Raw genomic sequence first — 26,361 nt, forward strand, 5'->3', positions numbered from 1 at the left:
TCTCTGATATTGAGAGGTTAAGACAAGCGGCAATCCTCCGCTGTGACAACACGGCCTCAGACAGACGATGTCATCTGTCTTACCTCACTCTCCATCCATCACCTCGCCGGAGTCGACATGTCTGACAGTCCCACTCTCGCTTTTCTGCTCGGCGTGGGCCTCCAACATCTGTCACTTTTTCCTGCCCAGCTTTCTTCTATTACCGCAGACGAAGTCCGCATCTTCGCCGGAGAACTGGCGGACACCTGAGGGGCAGAGGCTGGTTAGTCACGGTGTCTGAGGTCATCCACACTCGGATCAGCTGTGGACATCAGGACTTAAAAACTGAAATGTAAAGGTTTTTGTCCAACCTGGAGGAAACTGACTCCAAACGACACTGAAGGATCTAACCAGTAGAGAAAAGTTTTCTGCCTTTTACATTCCGACTAATACGTTTCATTATTTCCCATTACAATGAACCGGAATTAGTGACGAGAATCGATTATGAAAATATTTTCCGTCTCGCTTCACCAGAATCAACCATCTTCAGGAAACTCATGCAGAAATTCTAGGTGGGATGTTTTTGGTTTGAAAGGATAGTTATGTCGACTTCAAGACTCCAAAAAACCACAGAGAGCCGCTCTTCACAGAGGAACCATGGAAGAGTCCATTCCTCCAAGAAAGTACCACCACATTCACACAGAACCACACCTCCTATTTAGGTCCAAACCAGAGATCACTTGAGAGTTCACATCCCTCAAAACAAGAAGACCACCAAAGAAAACCAGGCCAGCATCAGACCACGACTAGAACTAAACCAGGCCAGGACCAGACCAGAACCAGACTAAAAAATGCATGGGCTAAACCAAATTCAGACCAAAACCAGGCAAGAACCAGACAAGAACCAGACCGGAAAGAGCCAGGACTAGACCAAATTCCGAACACATCCAGACCAAAACCAGGCCAGGACCAGAACTGGATCATACAAAGAGCAAACCAGGGCCAGACAAGGACAGGAACAAATCTGGGACTTTACCAGACCAAAGAAAGACCAGGACCAAACCATCAACAGCATCTGAAAACTGGACTAAGGGAGTCCGACTCCATTCACAGAAATTGGTTCACTTCTGGCTACAGTCAAATGAAGTCTATTCAGGTGCCATTTTTTTCACAATACAGACTGCCATGTTGGAGCCAGACATTGTCAGCAAGCAGTGATTGGTCCCAGTCGTTGGAAGTCAACGTTTCTATGTCAACCACTCCTACCAACCTGGAGTGAGCTAGTTGGAAGGCCACACCCCTACTACTGAAACGGGGCCTGGGAAAATCTGTGAAACCTTTTAAACGTTGGACATGCAAGCCTGTAAGCTCCGCCTACTTTAAAAGGCAGCTGATTGTTCAGTTCTTGAACTGCAGAAAAAATGTAATGAAAAAAATGAGGCTTATCAAGAAGATGTTAACAAAAAATGTATCAGATCAAGAACGGTTATGGTGACCAATAGAATGAGTGACAGCTGTTTATTTCTCTACAGAAGTCTACAGGATTTTGGCTTCTTGGAGTCAGCAACAAAAAAAGCCAGGACAGCAGGGCCACTCAGTCCAGTTCTCAGAAACGGTCAATGGACCGAGCCAAAAAAAACCCAGGACCAGAATACATCCGAAAGTGTCTGTCTGAGCAGTAATCATTCCAAACAGAAGAGGTGTTTCCTCATATCAGTGACGTTGGGTTCTGGATGTATAAATTAGTTTATCTGAATCATTTGAACCTGAAGAACTTGGTCATTCTGTCAAGTAATCCACTTTCAAACCGCCTGCGGCGATCACAAACGCATCGCCTCGTTTGGAGGTTGATGACAAAGAGTGTGAGGAGTTATTAAAGCGGCTCCTCTCCCACAGAGCCGTTTCTTTGACCCCCACGGGGAAGGAATAAGAGGAATCTGCCTCTGCTGAGAAGCTGAGGTAACAAAGTCAAACTGTATCTGGCAGACGTGAGGGGCCAGCGGGAAGTTTGCCCTCCTGATCCTCGGATAATCTGCCCCGGGGAAGAAAACACAGCTACTTTTCCTCACCACCGTCAAAGACACCTCCCCTGAACTTTTCTGCTTCACATCCTGATTTGATTGAGGTCGGGGGTGTGTGTGTGTGCGTGGAGGGGGGGGGCATTTCACAAGACAAAGCAAGTGTAAATATTTGAGTGAAACTCCGCAGTGGAACGGCGGGAATGTGAACCACAAGTCAGCAGCTTCAATTATATAAGAGTTTCCAAACTAACTTTCACAAAAGCTTCATTAACGCCCCCCTCCCAGCACCCCATTCGGACTCCCTCGGTCAGCCCTCATGAACTCGCACAAAGCTGACGGCACCAGGAGAGACGTTGGGATAAATCTGCAGCAGGCTGCGAACGAGACCCGGAGCCGGCGGAGTCGGCGGAGCCGCGCAGGAGAGGACGAGTGTGGCTGAATTTCACAGGTCATTACTCTGGCTCCAGCCATGGCTGCCTCCAGTGGCTCTGGAGACGGCCAGCTTTCCCTCAGACAACAGCTTACTGGGCTTTGTGCGGGCTAAACAAGCGTGTCTGTCTCGCAGCGGCAGATTAATGTCGAGATAGAGGTTCTGCTCCTCGGGGAGGCCTGCAGAGGAGCCATCCATCAACCGTTGAAAACCATTACCCAATAACAAAACCTGAGAGAGGGGCTTCATCGACCGTCCTCTGGGGCCGCGCTGAGACCAGGATGCAGGAACAAGCCTTAATAACCGGAGGAGGGGGAATTTATCAAAATCTGGGGTTCTGTTCAACAGGCGGTCACAAAGTTTGTACTGAAGTAAAACTTGGACTTATTGCTTCATTCATCTTTCCGTCATTCGGCCTCAGGAGCTTCTTCATCGTCCTCTGTGAGAAACGGCGTGTTAAACACACAAAGCCTCGGCCCTCCACCACATGAGTGACAGTAAACAACACAGGGCCCCCCCTCCGCTACGGCCCCTGCAGGAGACAGGGGTCTGGCAAACAGCACTGAACCGGCTCTTAATTTGTTTAAAGCGGCCCCGTGCAAACAGGATCCCCAGCGGAGGGAAAATCTCGTTTGGAGGCCGTCGCCGTCCTCTTTGGGATGCAGATCAGGACGACCTCGCTCGCTTCAGGCACGCACAGCTTCACGCAGGCGCCAGCTTGTAATTAACACATTGCAGATCACGTTTACAGGACCAACACGGCCTGCCTGAGTTTTATCACCGCCGGGAGAACACCTCTGCCCCGCTGCTACACAAAACACCCTCTGTTTGACATTTCTGTGTCTGCGTGAACATTTCAGAGGCCCTCTACGTCCCGGGGGGCAGAATTTCCGTCTTCACTCCGCCGTCTTTGTCGCAGCCATGGTGGACACGAAGAGTTTGAGTCCACGTCTGTAGCGTTCATTTGTTGATGCTCCAACACTCATTAGAGCAGAATGTAATCCATTTCTCGGCAGCAGGAGGCCAACGGCTGGGCAGTGACGAGACGCACAAAGTGGCCGATGTAATTGCATTGTAATTGTTTTCACGCTGCTTCGTCTCAGACAGAAGCAGATCTCCAGGTTAACTCGCTTAAGGTAATAAAGACGCCGGTGAGAACGGGAGCCGTCACACTGAGAGCTGCTCAGCTAAACACAGTCTTCCATCACCTTCCATTCAGCTTCAGGGGAAGCTGGATCACTTCTAGGGGCATCTTCCTGCACTACAGGGCACACTTAAAATCCCTAAGAAACGATTTCTTCCACATCAAATTAGATTTTTATCAAATTGTTTCTTCAACCCTTTACTTTCTTTAACAAAAACTCTTATTTTAACATCTCCTTTGAAGGTTGGCCTGAACACAAAGTATAACTAGAAACAAGCTGTAAAATGGTTTGTGAGCTGCTGCTAGCTTGTGGTCCCAGTGGCCTTTGAATTTTGATGATGATGTTTTTAGCTTAAACCCAAAAACCTGTGTAATGGTAAACAAATGGTAAATGGCGTATACTTGTAAAGCGCTTTTCTACCTACAAGGTAGGGCTGCACGATATGAGGAAAACTCGCGATATGCGATATTGGTAATTAATATTGCGATAAGGATATAAATTGCGGTATATAAACAAATAGCAAAAAAACCAAAAACATCATTTCCATTTCACTGCAACAGTTTAAAAATTATACTCCAACTGACCCTTGTCGACGTAGGAGGCAAACATCAAACATAAAAGGGCTCATCTGATTGATCAAAAACGTAAACGGGTCCTTCTGATTGGTTAAATGCATAAAGGGATTTATTTCCTTTGTTCAATATGTCAATCTGCCGTGAGTTTGTTTTAGCACATTTAAGGTAACCATTTATTGCGATTTTTGCCGTCTTTTGCGGTATGCATATTGCACAGCTTGATGTCGCGATAATGATAAATTTGCAGTATATTGTGCAGGCCTACTACAAGGACAAAGCACTTTTACAGTCACAGCCCATTCACCCAGTCACACACACATCCACACACACATTCACACACACTGGTGGCGGCACCGCTGCCAAGCACAAGCGCCCGCCTACCACCAGAGGCAAGGTGGGGTTCAGTGTCTTGCCCAAGGACACTTTGACTCATGGGCGTGCAAGGCAGGAATCGAGCCTGCAACCTTACAATCATGGGTTGTCCGCCCCACCGCTGCACCACGGTCGCCCCGTAATGTTGGAACTAATCAGCCGTACAGTTTTGAGGCAGCTCAAGAAAATTGAAGACCCAATCCAATGAAAATTGCGTTTTCTATGTTAACATTTTTTTCATTATGGAGGATATATATATATATATATAAATCCACACAATAATTAAGGATTAGAACTGCGTTTCTGAGCTTTTCTTTATTCAGTGATTGAACAGGATCAGGCTCGGGTTTGTGTCGCAGTAAGTGCCATGGGCGGGGCCAAAGTCTCCCTTCTTCACTACATTTCTGCAGCATCCACTTGCAGACAAGTGCATACATTATTTTCCTCATCTGAGCTGGTATCTGGCTCCAAACTGGACGGCTGCATACCTCCGATATTACTCGCCGTATTTTTTTTTTGTTGCTAGGCTACTGTTAGCTTGAGCTTGTGAGGTGCTATAGGCTAGCAGGAGAGAGTGTAAACAAAGGCTTGATAGGAAATTAGTCCCACGCACAACTTGGAGGTAAATTTCTAATTAAAAGACATCAGAGCACAAAAGCATCAGAATGGAGCAGAGCAGGGAGACGTTGACTCGTTTTTTTCATCTGCTCCTGATTCATCCTGATTTGAAAAAAACAACAACTTAAAAGCAGTTTTAAATTGAATTATTTTACAAATGTCTTCCATCGTGCGATAAATGCTACAACAGCCCAATTTTCCTTGGAGTGGGTCTTCAAATGTTAAAAATAACAGTGCTAAAATCTTCTTTTACAGGTATTTATTTTTTAAGTGACAGTGAATAACGACCTCTCGTTGGGCATTATACCTTACACAAATTATCCATAGTAGTCGATAAAGATAAAACTTAAAGATAAAACTAAAAAGTGTCAAGTAAACACCAATGCTGAATTAAGAATTATGCTTATTACTGAAAATTACCAACATGATGAACATATGAATCCCATTAAGGCCAAGATAGTTGTAATATTGGGATTTATGAATAAAATTGAATGGAATAATCCTGTATAATAATTAGCAGATGAATCAGAAGCTGGCTGATGTAATAAGCTTCAAATGACACGATGAATACCTGAATTTTGGTTAGATGTTCAAAATAATCAGAGAAACTGCCGATCATTACCAATTTATGAGCTACACCTTGAGTCAGCTCTCAGAGGAACCTTTGGATCAGGAAGATCAGGGCATCACTGAACCAAAAATGTAATACAGAGTATGTGGTGTCAGGACTGAACCTGGTTTTGCATGAAACAGTGAGTGAATCCATTCCTCCTCTGCAGATCCTTCTGTGGGCCTCTAGTCGTGACAGGAATACAGAATCTGAGCAAACGTACAGTAACACAAGCAAACATCACATCTGTGCTGTGAGAAGCTTTAGGTCATCTTATCAAAGACCCACACATGGCGAGAACCCGCTGCAGAAGCCGCCATCATGGCGCCATCCGACTTTTAGTCTGTTCTGAGAAAAAACGGTCGGTTCTGTCATCAACTCCGTCAGCATCACAGAGTTCGGCTTAAGAGTTTCCAAAGAAGAAATTAAAGCCGAATTTTGTATTTTACCAGAAAAAAAAGATGTAATGAACTTTTGCTCATCAACATGATGCATTTTTTCCCACATTTATAAAGATAAAATACACTTTTAGAGGCTTTAAACTTGTTCTCCAAAATCAAAATGTTACTTAAAAAACAAATGTTTGTCAGTTTTTATCCCTTTCATAAAAAGGGAAATTCTCCAAAACCGCTTTCTAGAACAGGCTCAGAAACAGAGCCGAGTTGAAAAATAAGCATTTCAGTGACACGTTGGTGCAGCACCTTCATAAAATCCGAGTACATCAGCAACCCGTCGGAGTGTTAATGGCGGTGCTCCGTCAACACGACACAGACGCCAGCTTGGCTTCGTCTCGGCCTCTGACGCTGAAGGGCTTTTCTTCCTGATAACCTTTTTATGCTCAACTTCTGCTCCAGTGGATTACAATATCAATCTTGATGGAAGAAAAAACCGAGATCCTGCTGAAGTTTACAGTCAACTTTAAAGGACATGACCTTTGACTCGGAGGTCCGTTTGGGTGCAGTCATAACCCCTGTAAAGAGCGTCATTACCACTTCTCATGTGGCGACCATTTAACTTCTCAGAGGCTGATCTGATCATGAAACAACTAAAAAGCCTCAAATCCGGATCCAAGTGCTTGTATAAACTTGGGCGAAGGCCAGTTTTTATCCCAAGAACATCAACAGATTAATAAAGTTCTGATGGTTTTATTGTTTCCCAGAAAAACGTTTGAAAATAAAAATACCCAACAGGACCAGTTTTCTGCAGACAGGAGATTTTAAACTCAAAGGAACCAGAAAAGCACAGACGAGGTCATTTCCAGCCATCAAAAATACCTTTTTTTCCCCACATCACATTAAGGCCGTGTCGCACAACCGCTACATACAATTTGCAGATATTGCACAGATGAAAAATGGTCATACGTGAATATACGTGGAAAAAGTGAGAAAAATTAAAATTTCACAGATTTATCAGGAATGAATGACATTAAAACCACAGAAGTACAAATAAACCACACAAAGAACACGTAAACCAACATAAAACATGAACCATGTGTAATTATTGTACTGTTTATATCTGCTTCTATTACGTGATATGTGCGCCATATATGTGAAAAAAAAGTTAAACACCGGTGGTACATGTGTGAAAAGTCTGTTAGACATACGTGGAAGGGTCGTGGAAAGACACAAATTTGCCAATGAATCTCACAAAAATCATGCACAATTGTGTAGAACTTACGCAATAATACTGTATAAAATTCGTAAAATGCACGTAAACTGAAATTCTCAACTGACCAGAAATTTTGAACAGCTCAAAACCGAATTAATATAAAGACCAGTCGGTCGAAACCCTCGACGGACATCTGCACACATCGACGAACGCAAGAAACACTTTTGAATTATGTGTAGGACGCATCTTTTATATAAATACTGGAATTCCCTATGCGTAAAATGTGCTTAGTGGCTGTGCGACACGTCCTTTACAGACTGTATGATATTCTGGACACAGAAACCTATGGGTGAAATTCATGAGTTTGGCTAAACGTGAGCTTGTAAAAACTTTAGAAGTCTAAGAAAAGGATTTTCTGGGAGTGACACATCCTGGGGTCTTTTAAGTGTTTCGTTTTGGTGGGAAGAGAGGTTTGAACAAAAATCTACCTTAAGCTGTAGTCACGTGTATCCATACAGACGTTGACCCGTACAGGTGCTGCAGGTTTTTGGGTCGTCGAGGTCCGTGGAGGGTCGTAGAGAGGAACAGGTGTATCTTAAGGGAAGCACAGGTGTGTCTTATTCCATTGAGGCTAGGACGCCCACCTCTACGGACATTGTGATTATGGAATGTACCATTGTCGTGTGTGAAGAGTGTATTGGAAATTACACGCACCTATGACGTACGGTGATGCTGTTGTACTTTACGCCAAATTCTCATCATTAGTAAGGTTAAGGTGCGAGTACTTCCCACTTAGGGGTTGGCTAGTTTTACTTGCAACTGTTTGTGAGAACTGCGATGAACTGCTGAGTAGCACTGATACTTTTTAAGCAACACGATTGTCTCAAGCGTTCATTTTTAACTCGAAGGGCGTCTGATCAGACACCGCTGCATTCGTTAACGAATGGGGAAGTTGAGGAAGTGGTGTGCTAGTCCACCAAGCAGAGGCAAGCAATAAAGAGGCAACAAAATAAAAATAAAGAAAAACCGGGCGGAATTGCATTCTCCAGTGCTGCAAGATACAAGACAAGATCTGTCTTTCCAGTAACTTGCTCTATTTTCTAGCTAGTTGTCTGCTCTCACTGTGTCTTTCTTTAAGGTTTGAATTTCCTTTAACTTCTTCAATCCAGTTTTCATCATCTTAAGTGTTAAAAATACATTTTTCTGGACAGAGTTGCTCTTTGATCATGTTCTGTAATCGCTCAAAATAAATTCTGGTTGAACAACGTGATTTGCACACAAATGCACTCTGGGGCTAAAATTCCAGTCGCGGATGACATCCTCAGCAGGTGTCACATTTTCCAGAGATCGCGGCGATACCGCTCTGCTGGCCTTGTGACAAATACGACCACAGCGGTTACTAGTATAAACCGGCCTTACTGTCCACATGCAAATGCTTTGTGTACGGCATGTGCAAGTGATACACAAGTAGGATGTCCACACAAACTTAGCGAAAGCATTTCACATGAACAGCAATAATGAGCTTCCTACGCAGTCTGCAGGGGTAAAAAATAAAACATCCATACGACATGCCTGGGCCTCACCTACAACACCCTAGCAGTTGCATAAGTGTTCACTAAGACCTGCCACCAGCAGCATGCCATATAAAAATCCACACGTCATGGCAGTTGGGACTGAAAGCGTACCCAGGAGCACTCTGTAGAGTCTGAATGAATCGATACAGGACCTTTAATTCCATCATGCATGTGTGCTTACCATGTGCGCACAGAGAGAAACATGAGGCCAAAAGTACTTTGAAGGTAACAAGAATGAGGTTTGTTTGTTCTCCTGGGGATGAACTCTGGTACAGTTTACTTTAGTTTAGCTCATTCTTTTAGAGCGATTATGCTGCTTTTTTTTTAAACAGTTCACCCTGTTCTGTGTCCTGTTTGGCTGGAGACCCTGTTGATCAATCTCCTCAGTCCGTGCCGTGTCTCCTGTACAGAAACGCGGAGCTCCTCAGATCAGAAATCTGTGATCGATCGATCCGATTTTTGTTTTCATTCTGAGATCCTGGACCTAATTTCTATGAAGGTTTGAGAATTTAAACAAGAAAGAAAAGTGTGAAAATGTTCATGTCTGTGTGAGAAAAGTGTAGAAAGTGGGCAGTGAGGAGTTTGGATGCCATAAAACGTCTGTAATCAGACTCTGGATTTCACCGATCACGGTTATTTTTAGAGCCTAACTTCTGCAATAAACGATGGAACTCTGTTCTGGTGAAAAGGTAACGCAGATATATGCTTAGCTGCAGCAGAAGACATAGAAATGTGCTTTTTTTATTATTACTGGATGAGAAACAGACGTGCAGGACACAGCGCAGCTGCGCAAACTGTTAGACGAGTGATGTGCTGCAGCCCTCAAAGTCTTTATTATGAAGGGAGAGGATCGACTGTTGTTGTTTTTGTGTTTTTTTTTTTAATGTGACAGTATATTTTTCCTGAAATTTTGTCTTTGAAAATCACAGAGTGTTATTTGGTCATTGGTTTATTTCATAAATAATGTTATTTATTTTATTAAAAGGATCATGAATGAATGAAATGTTTTATATACAGCAGTTTAAAACTCCTTGAAGTTACCAAAGGGCTTCACAATAAAAAAAAGATCTAAAATGAGAACAAAGGTCTTAAACTAAGAACTCTAGAATATTCTATATCATTCTCACTCCACGCATCTGCTCGTGGTCCGGCCCCTTCTATCGAATTTTAGAACCCAATGTGGCCCGCGAGTTAAAATAATTGCCCACCCCTGACTTACAGTCTCACTCTTAGGACAAGAAATTCAAATTCATTATAGCGTTTATGCCCCGCCCACATCGTTAAGGTAAACGCTGTAGATGGCGTGTTGCTTTTTCAGATAGGGACAGGTTTTGTCTAAACTGGAAGAAGAATGTCAGTGATGAAGGTTCGTTTTCATTATATGGATGAGCTCGCCACAATCCACAATATTGTTACACATCAGAAAATATAGTATTTAAACTCATCTGGATGGTAAAGGTCATTAAGGTTTGGTATTTCAATTATATCCAGCTGTCATGCTGACATCTACACATCAATGCTTTCTTCTTTAATAGACTAAAAAAGTTTAAAGACATGACTCTAAGGAATGTATATGTATTTTTTCATCTTTGTTTTAATTTTTTGTCCTGTATATGATAAGTCACTTCTGATATTGTTGTTTAATATCCTGCCTTTCAGCAAAACTTTGCATCTTTTTTGACCTTTTGCTTTCCTGTGGGTTAATGCACAGTTTTCTTTCGCTTTCAGGTACCTCTGCTTTCTTTTACCGCCATAATTAAGGCGGGGCTGAACTAAAAAGGTTCTGGAAGCAATTTGCAGATATTCTGCAACATGTCTAGGAATCGTAAGAAATTGGACGGAATAATGACTTTTTTTTTACTCTTGGGGGGATTTTTAATGGATTCCTGAGTTGGAGGCAAACTAACAGAATGACAGGAGGGTCCTGGGATGTTTACCCGGATCACAGCTGAGGTTCCAGAGGAACCGGCGGGTTGGTGGACTTAAATGTGATGGATGGCTCACACGCCGCTCATTGTGAGAAAATTAAAGCTGGATGCTGCCAGCTGAGGCGGCCTGGCGATCGGCCAAAACCCAGCCAGAACAAAGGCCTGGAATCTCGCAGTGCAAGTGCCCGCCCGCCGCCAGCCACCCGCCATCCCGCCTGCAGAACCTCAAAGCTTTATATTTGCATGCGACGTTAGAGTTAATTGCAGAAAATTCCTGCGTTGGGTGCACAGAAGAGCCTGTTATTGCTTTACACAGCAAACACAGCGTTTCTTCTCATTTTTCTGTTTCAAAGGTTCTCAGAGCAAAGATGCAAAAGGGATTTGAGTTCTCAGCCCTCAAAATAAACCCATTCCTGCCGGTTTGAAAGTATTTCACAGCTTTAAGGTGGGACAAATTCAGCAAAACTTCACATTTCCGTCCAGAGGGGAAAAATTCAGTTGTGCTGAAGTTTTCACCAAACTTTGGGGTCCAGCTTTACGTCGACTTTCAGCTGCGGGACACCGGCAGAAAATCCAGAATGTGCCTGGGTTTCCTTTCCCATCAGAAGTGTCTTAAGTTGGCAGAGAAACTCAGTTTCCATCAAAGTAAAGCCCGACCTTGCATACCAGATGAAACTTCGATTAATGAGCTCTGGACATCAAACAGCAGAACTGCCCCCCCCCAACACAAATCATTGAGCAAAATTTACAGCTGAAGAAAAGCCAACAATGACCTTGTTGATCAGAGTTATCCCTCGTCTCTGGGATGGGGAGTAGCAGCAATTATCTGACCTGGGGGAGAGCTCACCAACACAGCTCAGAGCCAAGCAAGCACCCTGAACCAAAGATCACCTCCAACAGGACAATCAAGGATGAAGAGCGTCCTCCAGAACACAAATCCACCTTTTTTTAAATCCAAAACCAAAAACAAGCGACTCATTTCGTCAGCTCCTACAGATAAAAGCATTCCTTGTGGTCCAGGTTGCAAAAATCATCAAAAGCCTCCTCAGACCCTGGAATGGTGGGGGAGGAAGATGGAGATGCCTCGCAGAGATTTTCTTTGAATCATGCAGCGAGAATTATAATTACTGTATTTCCCTCATTAGGTTGCTTTGCTGAAAGTATGAACTCTGATCTCTCCGTATTTTCTAAACTATTTTACTTGAAAGGTTTTTTTAAAGCACAAAATGTCCAAAGATTTATATCATTTCCCGCTCAATGAACCCCAAACAAGATCCCTTTCAAAAGGAATAATGAGCAGTCAGTTAGGGAATAATTCTACGAAACAAATGCACTTTCTCCCAAATGACTTCCCTTGTTTTGTGTTTGGATACATGACAATTCACTAAATTGAGCGTAGATTTTATGCTTTAATTCAAGATTAACAAGTGGTCCATTAAAAGTGATAGCAGTCATTTAAAAATGTCGATTTTTGACACGATTCCAACACAGCACAGAGCCGAAAATAACACTCAGCAGCTGTTACTATGGTTACTATTCTACTATTACTATTGACGAACAAAACTAATCTCCAGATGAAGCTATAAGCAATGTTGAGGGGAAACCACTCATGATTAGGTGATCAGGAGGTTGAACCTCCGATGTCTTCATGCTATTTTTTACCAAATTTTAAGTTTTTAAGTCCAAGTATTTTCCACGATTCTCCTCCAAAACCAGATTTAAACGCTTGATTTATGTCAACGTTTTCTATAACTTTGGATCTTTTTCTTACATCAGGATCCCATGATGGTGCCTTTCACAAATGTCAAAGTTTGTTTCCCTTAAAGACATTTACTTGGTTCTAAATGACATACCAAGTGACATGACTGAAGCCAACTATTTGCCTGTTCTAGGGTGTATTCAGACCAGAAGTCCTGAACCTTGTACTTGGTCTGTATTCAGACTGCCGTCGATCTGACCTTCCTGTTTTTATGGAAGTCTTGCGTTTTGCAGTCCTTGTCGGGATAGTTCACTCATTCAGACTTTATATTTCGCTGACCAATTTTGAAAGTCTGTATCAACGTCAGGTTTAATAATTTCCTCATGCTTTTTTTGTCTGGTGGAGGCATACTGCAGGACGGTAACTGGCAAGAAGACAGCTGAGAAGGTACACTGATAAGTGTTTATGACCTATAGATTGTCAGAAAAACAATGAGAAGCAATGTGCGTCACATCAAGAGTTGTTGTAATGAGCCTGAATTCATCCGATCATATTTCAATGAGTGGCTGTGTGTCATCGTTGTGCTGTTACACCATTGTTTTAAGAGAATTCTTTTAAGGAACTACAAGGTAGGTATTAGGGGGATGTCACGGGCGCGTGCTGAGTAACAAGACACAGAAAAGCATGTAAGAAGCATTTTCAGTGTTTCAGTGTTAAAATAAACTTTCTAACAAATGGACATCAATACATGAATGATAAATGGATGGAAAGAGCTACAAATAGAGGTAAAAACTGATAGAAATGGACAGAGAACAATGTATGAAAGCTGGACAGGCAGGTGTATCAATAGATGATTGACAGATATTTATACATAATAAATATCAATAGATATGTTCTGTTTTAAGGATATTGAAGAATAGAAGCATTGATATGTGGATAGATAAATGATAGATGGACACATTCAAATTGATAGATGTATATACAGGCAAAGAGGAATCAAATAGATCGATAGAACCGGGGTAGAGGTGGATTTGTAGATGGATAAAGGGTTTTTTGGGTAATCATGGCCATAGATGAGGTCACAGAGGCCTGGTGCTCTCTAGTAAGCAGCAGTTGTTTGTTTTGAAAACAAAAGACTGAACATTTTGCGTTTTTCTTTCCTTTTGAGTTGAGGAAGCACCAGGACCTGGTGGACTCCAGAGTTTCTTAGGAAGGTTTGCCAACATGGGCAGACCAGAAAATGTTGATGTTAGCAGATCCGGGACAAGTGTTCCAGGATCAAAGTAGGACTGGCATGAACCAACAATCTCATCCAGAGACCCCAAAACAGCCAGGTCCTTTAAACTGCTGCACAGCTCGTGGACTAAAACTACGGTCAATCAGGTTGTCCAACACTTGGTGGTCAACCTGGAGGCTCAGATCTAAGCCCACACCAGCCTGCTGCCTCCCACTGGGAAATAAACCAGAACAGTAGAAAAATTGCTCAAGGCATTAAGGTTTCAGAGCCCAGGCCGGGCATGGAGGTGACCCCAACTAAACCTGTCCGGTATCCGTCAACTTCCTGTACTAGTTTAGGTCCACAACTCCCAGAGACGTGACACTCCATGACCAAAAAAGCCAGGTTCCGTGACCAGGAAGTTTGACTGCCAAGGTATCCATCCGCCTTCGACCGCTGTCAAAACCACATTGTACTGCCCCTTATGAGGTCTGGTGGGTGCATAGCATAATTTATCTAGATATGTAGGAGGATGAATACATTTTTAAAAGTACACATGGGTGGACAGACAGTCGGCGAAATAAACAGTTACATTGATAAATATTGATGCATTAACAAACACATGGATAAATTGGTAGATTTAGCATTGATCAGTCGCTATTGCAAAAACTTTTTACTTCATTTTATTCCTTGTGCAATACCACAAACACTGGGCATTGGCTCCATCCGAAATGGGAGAAATCTCGCCCAGGCTCCAGCTGAGCATCCAGTTCACATTCAAGTGAACAACAAAAACCAGCTGTTTCCTGGGAAGACCATCTGCCGTCACATCAACGTCTCAACCTATGCAGTGAATGAAAAACCGCAGGTTTCCTCAGATTTGGCGGTAGTGGCAGATGTACTCAGACAGCTATTTCCATGAGCGCTTGTTCACTCACACACTGTGAAGTTGTATCCAATCTTAAACTAAAGAAGCTCTGAAATGAGTCCTGACCACATATTCAGTCTGAACCATCTGTCAATGCTTCACATCAAACAGGTTTAAAGGCATTTTTTACAACACACTTCAGCCATATTCTCTTTGAAAAAGCATCTTTAATAAAGATTCATTCGCTTGAGATTTTTGTAGCTTCTGAGCTGGTTTACATGTTTGCTCATCACTTATATCAGTTTAGATTCACTTAGATGTAAAAACAAACCAACGATTGATTTTATTTCCAGGTCAGCTAAATGTTTAATATATTGTTTTATATTAGATATTAGATCAAAAAAAGCACATAAAGGGCAGATTGGCCTTTTTATTTACATTTTTGTTGATTTATTTCGTACCAAGCAACTTCTAACATCTACCGGGTGGATTTGAAGATTTCCTAACAGGTGGGGGTTTGGTGATGTCACATCCTGCCAAGATGGCGACGACTACGGAGCTGGAAACCAGCCTACATAAAACGAAAACTGGTGGGTCACATGATCACAGGGTTTTTGTCCATCCATGTAGAGGGCTGCATTGGGATCGGGTCCCGCCGGGTCCCGCGGGACCCAACCCAAATCTCGCGGGATTGGGCGGTTTGGATTGTGCTGCGGGCGGGAGCGGGCGGCAAAAAATAAACCCTGCGGGATCAGTGCTGCCATGAATATCTCATGAATATATATTAGCGGACTACGTTAGGCTGTGCAGCTGTTGGATTCTTATGTACTGAAGCTCCGTGAAGGCACCAGGTAGAGACGCCCAATGGGCTCTGTCATCTAACCTGTTGTTGGGGGTGCGCCCCGCCCCGCCTCTTACTAAGAGCGCGCTTCAGGCCGTCTGTCTGCGCGCGCACACACGCACGCTTTTAACAGAACAGGATTTGTGAAAATATATTTAATATTTAAGTTGCACATTACACAAGAGAAATGCATGAAAAGATGAGGCTGGAGGAGGGACATGAATCTCTTTAGTAATATCAATACAAATACATGTTTTTTTCCTGCGGGACGGGGGACGATACAAAATCAATGCATCTCTATACTGTGCGGGACTAAATTCTCTGAGTTTTGCGGGTGCGGGCGGGAGTGGACATACATATTGCGGGAGCGGGCGGGAGTGTAACGCATACGTTGCGGGAGCGGGCGGGATTGGTCAAAAATTCAGCGGGCGCGGGCGGGAGCGGGATGAAGAAAATAGTCCCGCGCAGGGCTCTACATCCATGCACGTCTTAAGTATGAACTGTAGATTTTTTTTCTATATTCGAGAAGACAGCTTTTATATAGGTGTGTTGCTATGGAAACATTACAAGCAGATTCTTGACTTGGCTCTGAGATGTTTGCAAATGTTGCTGTAAACATGACCTCTGCACAGCAGGGATGTGCGATTCTGAATTTCATATGCTGGTATTAAATCACTTCCTTACTTTGGAGTTAGTCATTGTTGTAAATGTATAGGAAAAGCTTAAAAAAAAAACACTTTTCAATCATTTTAGTTTTACGAAATCCTTCGTTTGTGTAGACCCCCCCCCCCCTCCATTTTTCATTTAGTTAAATTTATGAATTCCACCCATGCCTGCGTTTTCTGAACCCACTGAACCTCTCTTAGAGATTTGGGGTTGCTGGAGCCTATCCCTGCTACTGCTGGACAAAGGAAGGGGGGTCATCCTGGTCAATTCTATATTTGTACATCATTTTACTGAGTTTTAACTTTTAAAATTGTCAATCAAAAAATACCTATAGATTAAAAAGCTAAATATTGATAAAGTTTTCCTCACAGAGACTCCCTTGAGTTTTTCAAATCCATTTACGACTCGTATGGTCTCTGTGTCTGTATATAAAAGCGTGTCTCATCTCAGAACAGTTTGTTGCAGCTCCAAACCCTCTGAGCTGCAGTGTTATCAGAATCAAAGCACTTCTTTCATCACGTCTCCAAAGCAGAGAAATCTGCGTCACTTCATCACCGAGCTGAAAGTGTGTTTGGAACATTTCATCTTTTCGTGTTCTGAACCGTTGATGAGCCTTACGAGAAATCTGTCATTTCCACTGAACAAACACCAATTTTTAGTCTGCGTTTCTCAGACCAAGTCGTTCCAACCGCCATGAAGTCACAACAAAGGGCTACCTTTGGCTTCCTAACGAGTTGCTCCAAGTTATTAAATCTAATTTTATCATGTGTACTGTAAAATTAATGACTTGTGTTTGATTTTGTTGGCTGCACCAACAAGAAGAGGTTTTCTTTCATCAGCAAAATATCTTGGCTGCAGAATATCTGCATAGAAAAAGGTTGATTAGGTTAAAGAGGGAGGGGAGGAGTGCAGTAAAACAAGCCCATACCCACAGAGATCATTAACTTAATGGATTGCAAAGCGTTACATCCTTGGCTATGCGGGCCACTAGCAGGTCTGAGGACAGGCGACGAAGATTCGCTGGCGTTTCTCCAAACACAAATCTGTTTGACTTCAGACAGCCGCAGAAACGTGGAAAGAAGGAGCGATTTCAGGCTTTAGAAAATAGTGGCCTGAAATGTCAGGTGTTTGCAGACTAGCCCCTGAAAGGCTCCACATCAATGAGCAGCAGTGAAGTTATAACAACTAGAGGACAGGTTGTGTTTGTTTGAGATCTTCTGCCTCATCAAACTGTCCGCCAACGACTGCAGAGATCCGTCAGCTGTGAGGTTAAGGGGCATCATCGCTGACGAAACGCAACTAAACTACAACACAGGCTCTCTGGTGCCCTGCAGTCTGCCCAGCCGGCAGAGCAGCCTGCAATGACAGGGGGGGCAGTTAAAATCAAAAGATAACCCCCATAAAAATCCTGTTTACAAAAGGTGAAAATAAAATGTCTGTTCAGGGCAGCTTTTTGCAAAAGTTTGGCACCGATTTGTTGCTGTGATTTAAAGGGAATGCAGGTTTCAGCTGCTCCTGCAGCAAAGCAGGTATGGAGGAGGGTTTATGCAGAAGAAAGGGGGGAAATCTATTCCCCGTTTTGAGCTTCTCAGCCTGCATACATCACTGAAAAGAGAAAACCTCTCCTATACGAGGGGAAACCTGACACTGCTGAGAGCCCGTCTAAACATAAACCTGATAACTGGGTTCATATCTGGTGCGTTCCATGTGTGTATAGGTTTCAGGTCTTTATCCAGATCCTTACAGTCTTTTGCATGAAGGAACGTAGGACTTAAAGTGTTCTACCACCGTATTCTCTTGTTTTCAGGCAGCGGTTTTCTGCCATATTTTAGGAAACTAAATCAAATAAACGTGACAGGAAGATATCAGACTATTGAGGAGAAATCGTTGGGGTTTCTCAAAATCCTCCCCGCATTTATCAGATTGTGATGTTCACATTATCCCAAATGAAGAGATCCTTTATTTTTTGACTGTTTTTTTTACTTTTTTTTTCAGGTTCCGGGTTACACGGCAGGACGCGTGGCGTGCCTCTCTGCGAATACAACTATCTTCAAATTACTTAAAAGGTTGATTTTCAAAAAAGAGCGCTGACCATGCCCCCGAAGAAACCCCAGGAATATGAAGATCTCAAAAAGACTCTTGACATTATTCAAGAAACGCTGAAAAGTTTTATGGAACAAGTGTCGGCTAAGCTAACGCCCCTTTGGGATATGATGGAAGAGTTCCGAAGATTTCGGGCTCAAAACGAGCAGCGAGAAAACCAGGTCGAGATTCTGGAGAAAAGACTGGACGATGTGGAACAGCAAGTAAGGATGAATAATGTCATTCTCACTGGAGTACCAATCAAGCCTCGAGCTAGCACTGCTAATGCTAGCGCTAGCGTAGCTAGCAGTGCCAATACGGAGATCGGTGCTGTGTCTCTGGATCAGCAAATACATTCATTTCTCACATCTAAAGGGATTTCCCTGGATCTCAATACCATCGAGACCTGCCACCTGCTCCCCAGGAGAAAGGAGACGGATAAACCAGCGATCCTCATCAGGTTTGTGAATCACAAACACAAGCTAGCTCTGATGACCCAAAGGAAACACCTGAAAGGTTCGGCTGCTTATCTGAACGACCATCTGACCAGAAGGAATGCTGAAATCTCCAAACATGCACGGCTTCTCAGGAAGCGTAAGCAGATTGAGAACACTTGGGTTAAAGGCTGCAGGATTTATGTCAAACCGCTCGGTCCAGAGGACCGGTCCAAGGTTGTGGTTGTGAACACCATGAAAGACTTTGAAAAGTGTTTGATCACGGTCGTCTGAAACAACGTGGAGTAATAAACCAAAGAGCCAAATAATTTCAAGAAATATGACACGTGGATTCATCACTTTAACGTAACCTGAATAACAGCAGAGTTCTGACCTGCAGACAACTTGACCTCAACTTTCACCATCGCTGATATCAGCTGAAGAAGGATATGGACCTGAATCTAATGTCTGCAGACATAACATCGAAGAGAACTATAAACTCTGTTTTGAACCCAGGAGATCAGCTGTTATCAGTAAAAGAAGAAATACCAACCTTGGACAATCGACAGTTATGGACCCTTTTTACTCTTCCCCTACAGCATTACTTTATTATAAAAAAATAAATAAATAAATACAAAAAAAATATTTAAAAAAAAAAGTAAAACAAATGATTAATCACTTATTGAAAATTGTTAAATTGATTGACTTTTAATGATATTACTACACTTTCTCCAAAACTTGATAAATTGATTCAAAAATCTTTCCTAATGTAGCATAATTTTGCACATGTTTTTAACTTTTGATACTTGATGAAATTTTTGCTATGAAAATTCCTGAAGTAGTGTTGTCTGCTTTAATAATATAGTATTATGTTTTATTCATATGAATGGCTTTTATAAGTAACATAAGCTGCATATATTTCAGATGACTGATCTGCATTTGCCATGTTGATTTCTAAAATAGTTCTTTTTGACGTAATACTTAAGTAATTCATCTTTGTCATGTGCTTTATCGATATATTATGATTTTTAATTCTGTCTGATAAAAACTGGGAACCGGATATTGATAAATCATGTAATAAAATGGTTACAGTATAATCGGGGTGGGATTATATAAGTTCGCTTCCTCCCACTCCCTTTCAAGCAATATTTATTAATATGTCTAATTATCCTAAGTTTGATTAGTTACTGTATGAATGTATAACTGATGTTTATATTGCTGTTGTGTATTATTTCTACTTAATTTGCTTGAAATAAACCATTTCAAATCAAATCAAATCAAAACTGTCAGGTGACGGGCGAGAGGGGTCCAGAGAGAAGAAACATCGTTTTAAAATCACATCAGTGTGGCTTTATTGTACCAATATAAAGAATAAATAATACACCTCCTTAATTTACAGATAAAAACAAATGATTGACACATGGATAATGCTTCATCCGGATGTGGAAACATCAAGTCCTCATGTGGCTCCACTTAAATACAAAATATAAAAGCAATATTCTGCACAATAAAGTAGACTCTGGTTACAAATAATACTGACTCTGTACAGGAGTTTAGATAAAAACTGCAGGCAACAATTTACAAAACATACAGACACTCCATAGTGCACGTGGGTGATTTATAAAAATAGTTCATAATTTAAGTTTTCAGAGTCTTTCTCCGTGTTTTAACTCGAGCACGAGCATTTGCAGTCCGTGATGACCGGGTACTGCACAGGGATCCAGGCGCACTTCAGCCGCTCGGCCGCTTTCCTCTGCACGCACCTCCACCTGAGCGTGGTCAGGTGGGTCGAGCTCGCGGGTTTGCACACCATCCCCTCCGGAACGGAGCACGAGCGTTTGCTCAGGCAGCTGCCCACGCGCACAAAGCGCGGCCAGAACCTGTTGCCCAGGTCGGTCCACGAGTACAGAACCGGACAGAAGGAGTAAGCCCACAGCCACTGCTGCAGCCGCCGCTTCAGCTTCTTGCTGGGTTTGTGCTTCTTGCCGGACTGGAGGTCGAAATCCACGGCCCGGATCTCCTTCGGCATTATTCCACCCGCTCTCTGCAGCGCAAAGTCATCGAGCTCGTCGTTCGCCGCGTGTTTGACCTCAACGGGGGGCGAGACGGACAAAAAGCGGCTGTCGAAGTCTCCCAGGATGCTCTTTAACTCGGTTTCGTTAAAGTCCCGTTCCTTGGGGTCATAGACGGGATCCGGGTCCTCCTTCAGCTCCACCAGAGGCAGGCTGTCGCTCGGGATGGGGCGGAGAATTAAGTACGGCTGACAAATCCCTCCGTTCATCACAAGTCCGAGAGTCAGCATCAGCAGAGGGACGCACCGAGGAGGCTGATCCATGTCCAGTGGAGGGAGAAGCGCGTGGAGCTTTAAGACGTGCGTAATTGCGCGTGAGGCAAATCCAGAACTGCGCTAAAATTCAGTTTCCCATCGCGAAAACCCAAACGGAGAAGAGGGCTTCATGCAAAGCAGCATCACACCAAATTGCTGGTGACCAACTGCACCTCACAGATGGGCTGTCGTCCTGCGCTCCGCGCGCGGGGGCTCCACATGATGCAGAGGAGCGCAGCCCGCGAGCGCCGTTTTATCCTGCGAGCGCAGCGTGATGTAATCCGCGCGCCCCTCTTTGAATGTGGGTTTGTTGTCTAGGAGGAGATTCCCCATGCCTCCTTCTGCGCTGGAATAGGGGGGAGGGGGGGGGGGGTCTGTGAGAGGAGACGCCCCCTGTTGGTTTTGCAGACATGACATTTGAATCAGCCTTTCATTCTTCAGGGGGAGCGGCTCTGTCCCGGAGAATGCCGCCGCGGACAGCCTCCACATTCATGCAGCGTCCACAGAGAAAAAAAAAAAAAAACGTTAATGGCTGCAGCTTCTTCACCTCCTGACATCTACAGATGGGAGAGCAGCCCGAACTGACATCCAAGTCTGGGCTGGAATTAACGGAATCATAAATTAATTCATAAAACAATAGATTTTTTTCAGGCAAAATGTCTCCTGTTCGTTGTTTTTAAACCATAAATCCATCTTTTTGTTCAGAAAAGTTTGGGGGTTTTTTTTCAGTTTGAATCACTTCAGCCTCTAACGCTTTCTCATAACCCAAATGGCACTGACATTTGAATCCTCAAATCACACCTGAAGCCCTCAGCCTTTAAGTCAAAACCTTTTCCAACAACCACATGCAGCCGATGATGCAGCGGCGCCCCAGTCTGCATCAACAGGTGTTTTACTACAACCTGCGTGAGGAGAATTGATCTCAGAGGTTGAAATACTTTACACTCGATACTATCCCCCCAAGATTCATCAAAGCTTCACCTCATGGGGTGTTCAAACTCCAGCCACATACATCTATTGAAAAAAACCGGGTCATTCATGCTTTTCATGTCAATAATTTCACATTCCTTAAAAAATAATTTATATAGGTATAAGAAAATCAGGTAAATCGAAGGATATCTGCAGGCCAGACATTGAAATATGAAGTTCACCTAAAAGACACACTAACAAAAAAATTGTCCTTTTGGTGTTTTTAACATGTTTTGTGGCACTTTTGTTTTTTGATAATGGAGGACATATAAAGAAAACTGTGATAAAAATGTAATTTCTTGTTTTAAATCGTTGTGAATCAGGAGCAGAAACATAAATGCTGTTAAAAAAAATCATATTTGTGACGCACAAATTGCTCCCTGCTCTGCTCCATTCTAATGCTTGAGGACTAACAGATCCATGAACATCTTTGTTTTCCTGGTCTGAGCTGGAATCTGGATCAGAACTGGACGGATGGATTTCTCCAGTATTGCTCGCCGTTTTTAATGGCACGTGCAACGTTAGGTTGGGGATGTGAGGGGCTGTAAGCTGACAGAAATATCCCCCCCCCCCCCCCCCCCCCGACAATGGCCCAGCCAACAACTTAGAGGTGAATTTCTGATCAACTCTTGCCGCTCTGTAGCAACTATGTCCTAGAAACGGTTTTTGGATTAATGAGCCACTGAGGAGGCTTTGACAATAGATCACAGGATGATTGGAGTGGGACTTTTCCCTTTAAAAAGTAACACATTTTTGTTGGAAAGCTTTTGGAGAGCTCCATCCTCTGACCTGAACTCTGGGTGGTGAGGTGTGGGCCGTGGGCGCACGCCGTCAGCTCTGCTTCCCTGGTTAAAAGAAACAAAGTTTGGCGGCCGTGCTTCAACATTTTACTCTCTTTAAAAAAACCGCCATGATGTAAATTTCCTTCCAGGAAAGGGACGGTCTTATTGTTTAATAAAAAAAACTCAGATTTGATGATTTGACCAGCTTTGTTTGCTGTGTGGTCACCAGCTTTTCGGTGTGAAGGCACTTTTCTACCAGAACAGTGTGGCTTTCTTCATCAGAAAGTGGCCTCAGGCCGTTCTACAAGACGTGCCGCACGGTAAACAAACTGAAATCAGCCCATTAGCAGAGCCTGATTGAAGAAAAGCTCGATTGACAGTCTGGGCATGAGATGGGCCGTGCTCTCTGCAGAGTATTTACAGCTCGTGTCCAGCTAAAGTGGGACAATATTTCTGCCTGTGAGCGGCGGCGGCACAGCGCGCCTCTCAATAAAGCAGGCCAAATTAGCTCCCAAATAAACAACGCTTACTAAGCAGCAGCCATGGAAAGTATCACCATTTGTGAAGCTGTCAAAGCTTGCGCTCAGAGGATCATTCTTTGAAAAATAATTTAATGGAAGAACTTAGCCAGCTGCTACATCAGCCATAAACCATCCGCTTAAGATAAATGAATCCCTGTTTCATTTTGAATGAGCTAATTCACACAAGCGTTCGAGCACACGACTCATTTAGTTTACGGTCAAATGATGTTGAAAAGTCTGGAAAATGTCACCCTTATATTTTCATCCGAGCAGCACATATCATAAACCATCGCTCCTGAGAACTCCTGACAGATCAGTCCGGAGCGCAGGACGCTGCAGAGCAAACAGCTCTCACAAACAAGCCTCAGTGCAGGGAATCAAGAATTCACCAATACCGGGCTAAAAGCAGCCCTAGCAGACTGAACATGGCCTCCAAGTGGAAGCGTGGACCTGATCAAACCTCTGCAGATCAGCGGGTCCCTCTAATCCCTTCCTGCCGCTTCACCACAGGAACTGCTGATAGGGAAATATTCCTCCATAAAGAGAGAGGCTACTTGAGACAGACGCCTGTTTAATAGCTTCTTTTTTTTTTGTCTTAAGTTAACCAAACACAGTTCCATTTGGCTAATAAATCGCCCGGCGTAACAGCCTTCCTTTAAATGCAGGGTCTGGTTCCTGAAGACTTTAAAACCTGCGCTTTAGGATACACATTCAGCACAAATCTCCAGGTTCGAGCCTGGCGCGGGTCATTGTGGCCCTCCCCGCTGCTTTCTCATTTAGTGAGGAAAAGCAGACTTCTGTACTGGCAACCATCTTCAGCTGCTGCACCAAGAAAAGTCGCGCTCCGGCGGAGGGGACCGCCGTTGGCAGCTCCACACCGACCTGGAAAGCGGCGGCCCAGCTCAGCGCTTCAGCACTCGCTGCAGACTCAGTGTCATTCAGAAAATGCTAATCGTTTCTCGCTCACACGATGTTTCACACCTCGCGCTGCCAAGCTGAGCACGCACACAACAACACGAGGGTGCCACTCTGTTTGCTCTGGCACTCTGGAGGTGTGCAAATTGCTCGTTTGTTTAGCACTTTTTCCATTCGTCTGCGATCTGAAAACACACAAATGCAATAATTGCTCCTGCTGAGAAGTTCGATTGAATTAAAAGCCTCATGACTGTCACATTCCTGTCGTCCTGATCAACCAGCAATCAGAATTTCCCCAAACCACCAACTTTCTTCAGGGGTTTCTATAAAACTCCATTTTCCTATCAGGGTTCATATATTACCAGACGATTCTAAAAAAGTTGTGCAATTAATGTCATACAGAACATGGAAATGAGGTGATCTGAACAATGACCTGCAGTCATTGTACGCCGGGGTCAGAGATGCACAATTGAGCGACTAATTTCTATGAAAAGTCTACGTAAGCGCACGTTTAGACACGTTTCAGACTTCTGCGTTCAAAACCCTTGCATACACGTATGGCAAGTTTTTAAGTCTGTTTTCAGGCTCGTGGACACGTGAGAAAGGTTAAACCAGTGGAACTTTGACCAAGAAGTGACTCTTATTAACCCTTGTTCTATCCTAGGCACTTCAACATTGGGAGTTGGGTCATCTAGACCCACTAGACAGTGCTCTGAACCTTTTTTCTTCAATGATTTGTGATCTTCACTGGTGTCCATGGATTACATGAAATCTTTCCACCTTCATCCACCTTTGTCATGGTAGGAAGAACACGTCAATGTGGGGGGGGGGGTCATTGGATAGCACAAGGGTTAAAGTTGTGGCATTCACTTTTTTTTGGTTTTTGTCATCTTACATGTTGGTCCTCCACATCACCATGCCTGCAGATTTGACCACCATTGAACCACCGTCAAAGCCAATTGCACTCCTTAATGTTAACACATTTATTTATTTATCATAACTTTTCAAACTGACAATTGCAGTTGCATAGAAAATATGTTTGTTTGTTCCTCCAGCATAAATCCTTTGAAATTTTGTCCGCTTATTAAAACCCACATAACTCCATTAATGAAGGATCAAACTGTCCAAGTGAAGAAAAAAATAACAAGACTGAACTGTAAAGAACATGTGTTACCGTGTAACATTTTACAAAAAAAGGCTGCACACAGCCTTGCATCCAACTGATGGTTTGATGACAACACTTTTGTATGCATACACACAAAAGACCTGCAAACATTGAATAATTACAACTGCAGCTACAGATAAATAATATGTAGTCAACTAAAGAAAACTTTTATGCTCTCACAGGCCACATAAAAAACACGGCGGGCCACACTTGGGACCCCCGGCCTTGAGTTTGAGACATACAGCGCAATCAGAAGCTGCTCTTCACCTGAAGCAGCTTCCAGCAATAATGAACTGAATGACACAGACACTCAGCTTTAGAATATAGAGAACAATCGAGGTCCAGGTAAACACGTCTGTGCTCCAGGAGGACGGCGTCCCCCCTGCACACGCTGGCTGGCCTGACTGTACATATGGGGAGTGGGGGGGTTGCTGGGGCAGCAGAGGCTCCCGTGAATGAGTGAACAGGCTGGGAGTCAGAGTGCGGTGGTGGCGGTTTGTGGGGGGGGATGATGGGAGGTCGCTGCGGCGAATCCAGCCTCTGCAACACAGATGGCCGTTTGTGCCGCCCGACCTCCAGCTCCCCGCCGACCCCACCTCGGTCTGAAACTCTCAGCTCTTAATTCACACTTCATAAATCAAGAAGACCCGTCCCCATGTGAATTCATCCCTCTCTGTGCCGGATAATAGTGGCGCTATTGTTGCCGGAGCGAGGACCCGTTCTCAGAGACAGGCTGTCATTGAGGCGGGCTCGCGGCCTTGATGGCTGTAGCGGCTCCGGCGCGTCCACACAGGGACGCCAAAGACTGATCCTGCAGTCCTCCGGGGGCTGTTGGGTGTATTTACAACCTTTTTGGCAGGTAAGCAGTTCCAAAAATAAAAACACTAATTGAGCTGTGTTTATTGCTGCGTGGGACAACTAAGTGTTTTCAGCAGGTTGTCTGTGTCGCGATGGTTTAAGTCGGGCTCTCTGGGAGGTAGGCCTCACTTCGCTGCATGGAAAAAGAGCAGACTCTCC

The 26,361-nt window shown here is 43.7% G+C and overlaps 1 protein-coding gene and 1 long non-coding RNA gene across 2 annotated transcripts in view; both read right to left on the reverse strand.

Annotated features, from left to right (window-relative positions):
• Nucleotides 1–26,361, reverse strand: part of LOC105354499 — a 280,743-nt gene that overhangs the window by 220,574 nt on the left and 33,808 nt on the right. Inside the window, exon 4 of the long non-coding RNA XR_002873627.1 lies at nt 84–245. This is a non-coding gene — a long non-coding RNA (uncharacterized LOC105354499). The remainder of the gene's footprint in view (nt 1–83; nt 246–26,361) is intronic.
• On the reverse strand, nt 19,994–21,346 carry nog (noggin). Its single transcript, XM_004071107.4, has one exon. The coding sequence runs from the start codon at nt 20,999–21,001 to the stop codon at nt 20,333–20,335; it is 669 nt and encodes a 222-aa protein (XP_004071155.1). The 5' UTR covers nt 21,002–21,346; the 3' UTR covers nt 19,994–20,332.

The sequence above is a fragment of the Oryzias latipes genome, chromosome 8 (genome assembly GCF_002234675.1).
Source record: "Oryzias latipes chromosome 8, ASM223467v1".
Taxonomy (NCBI): Eukaryota; Metazoa; Chordata; class Actinopteri; order Beloniformes; family Adrianichthyidae; genus Oryzias; species Oryzias latipes.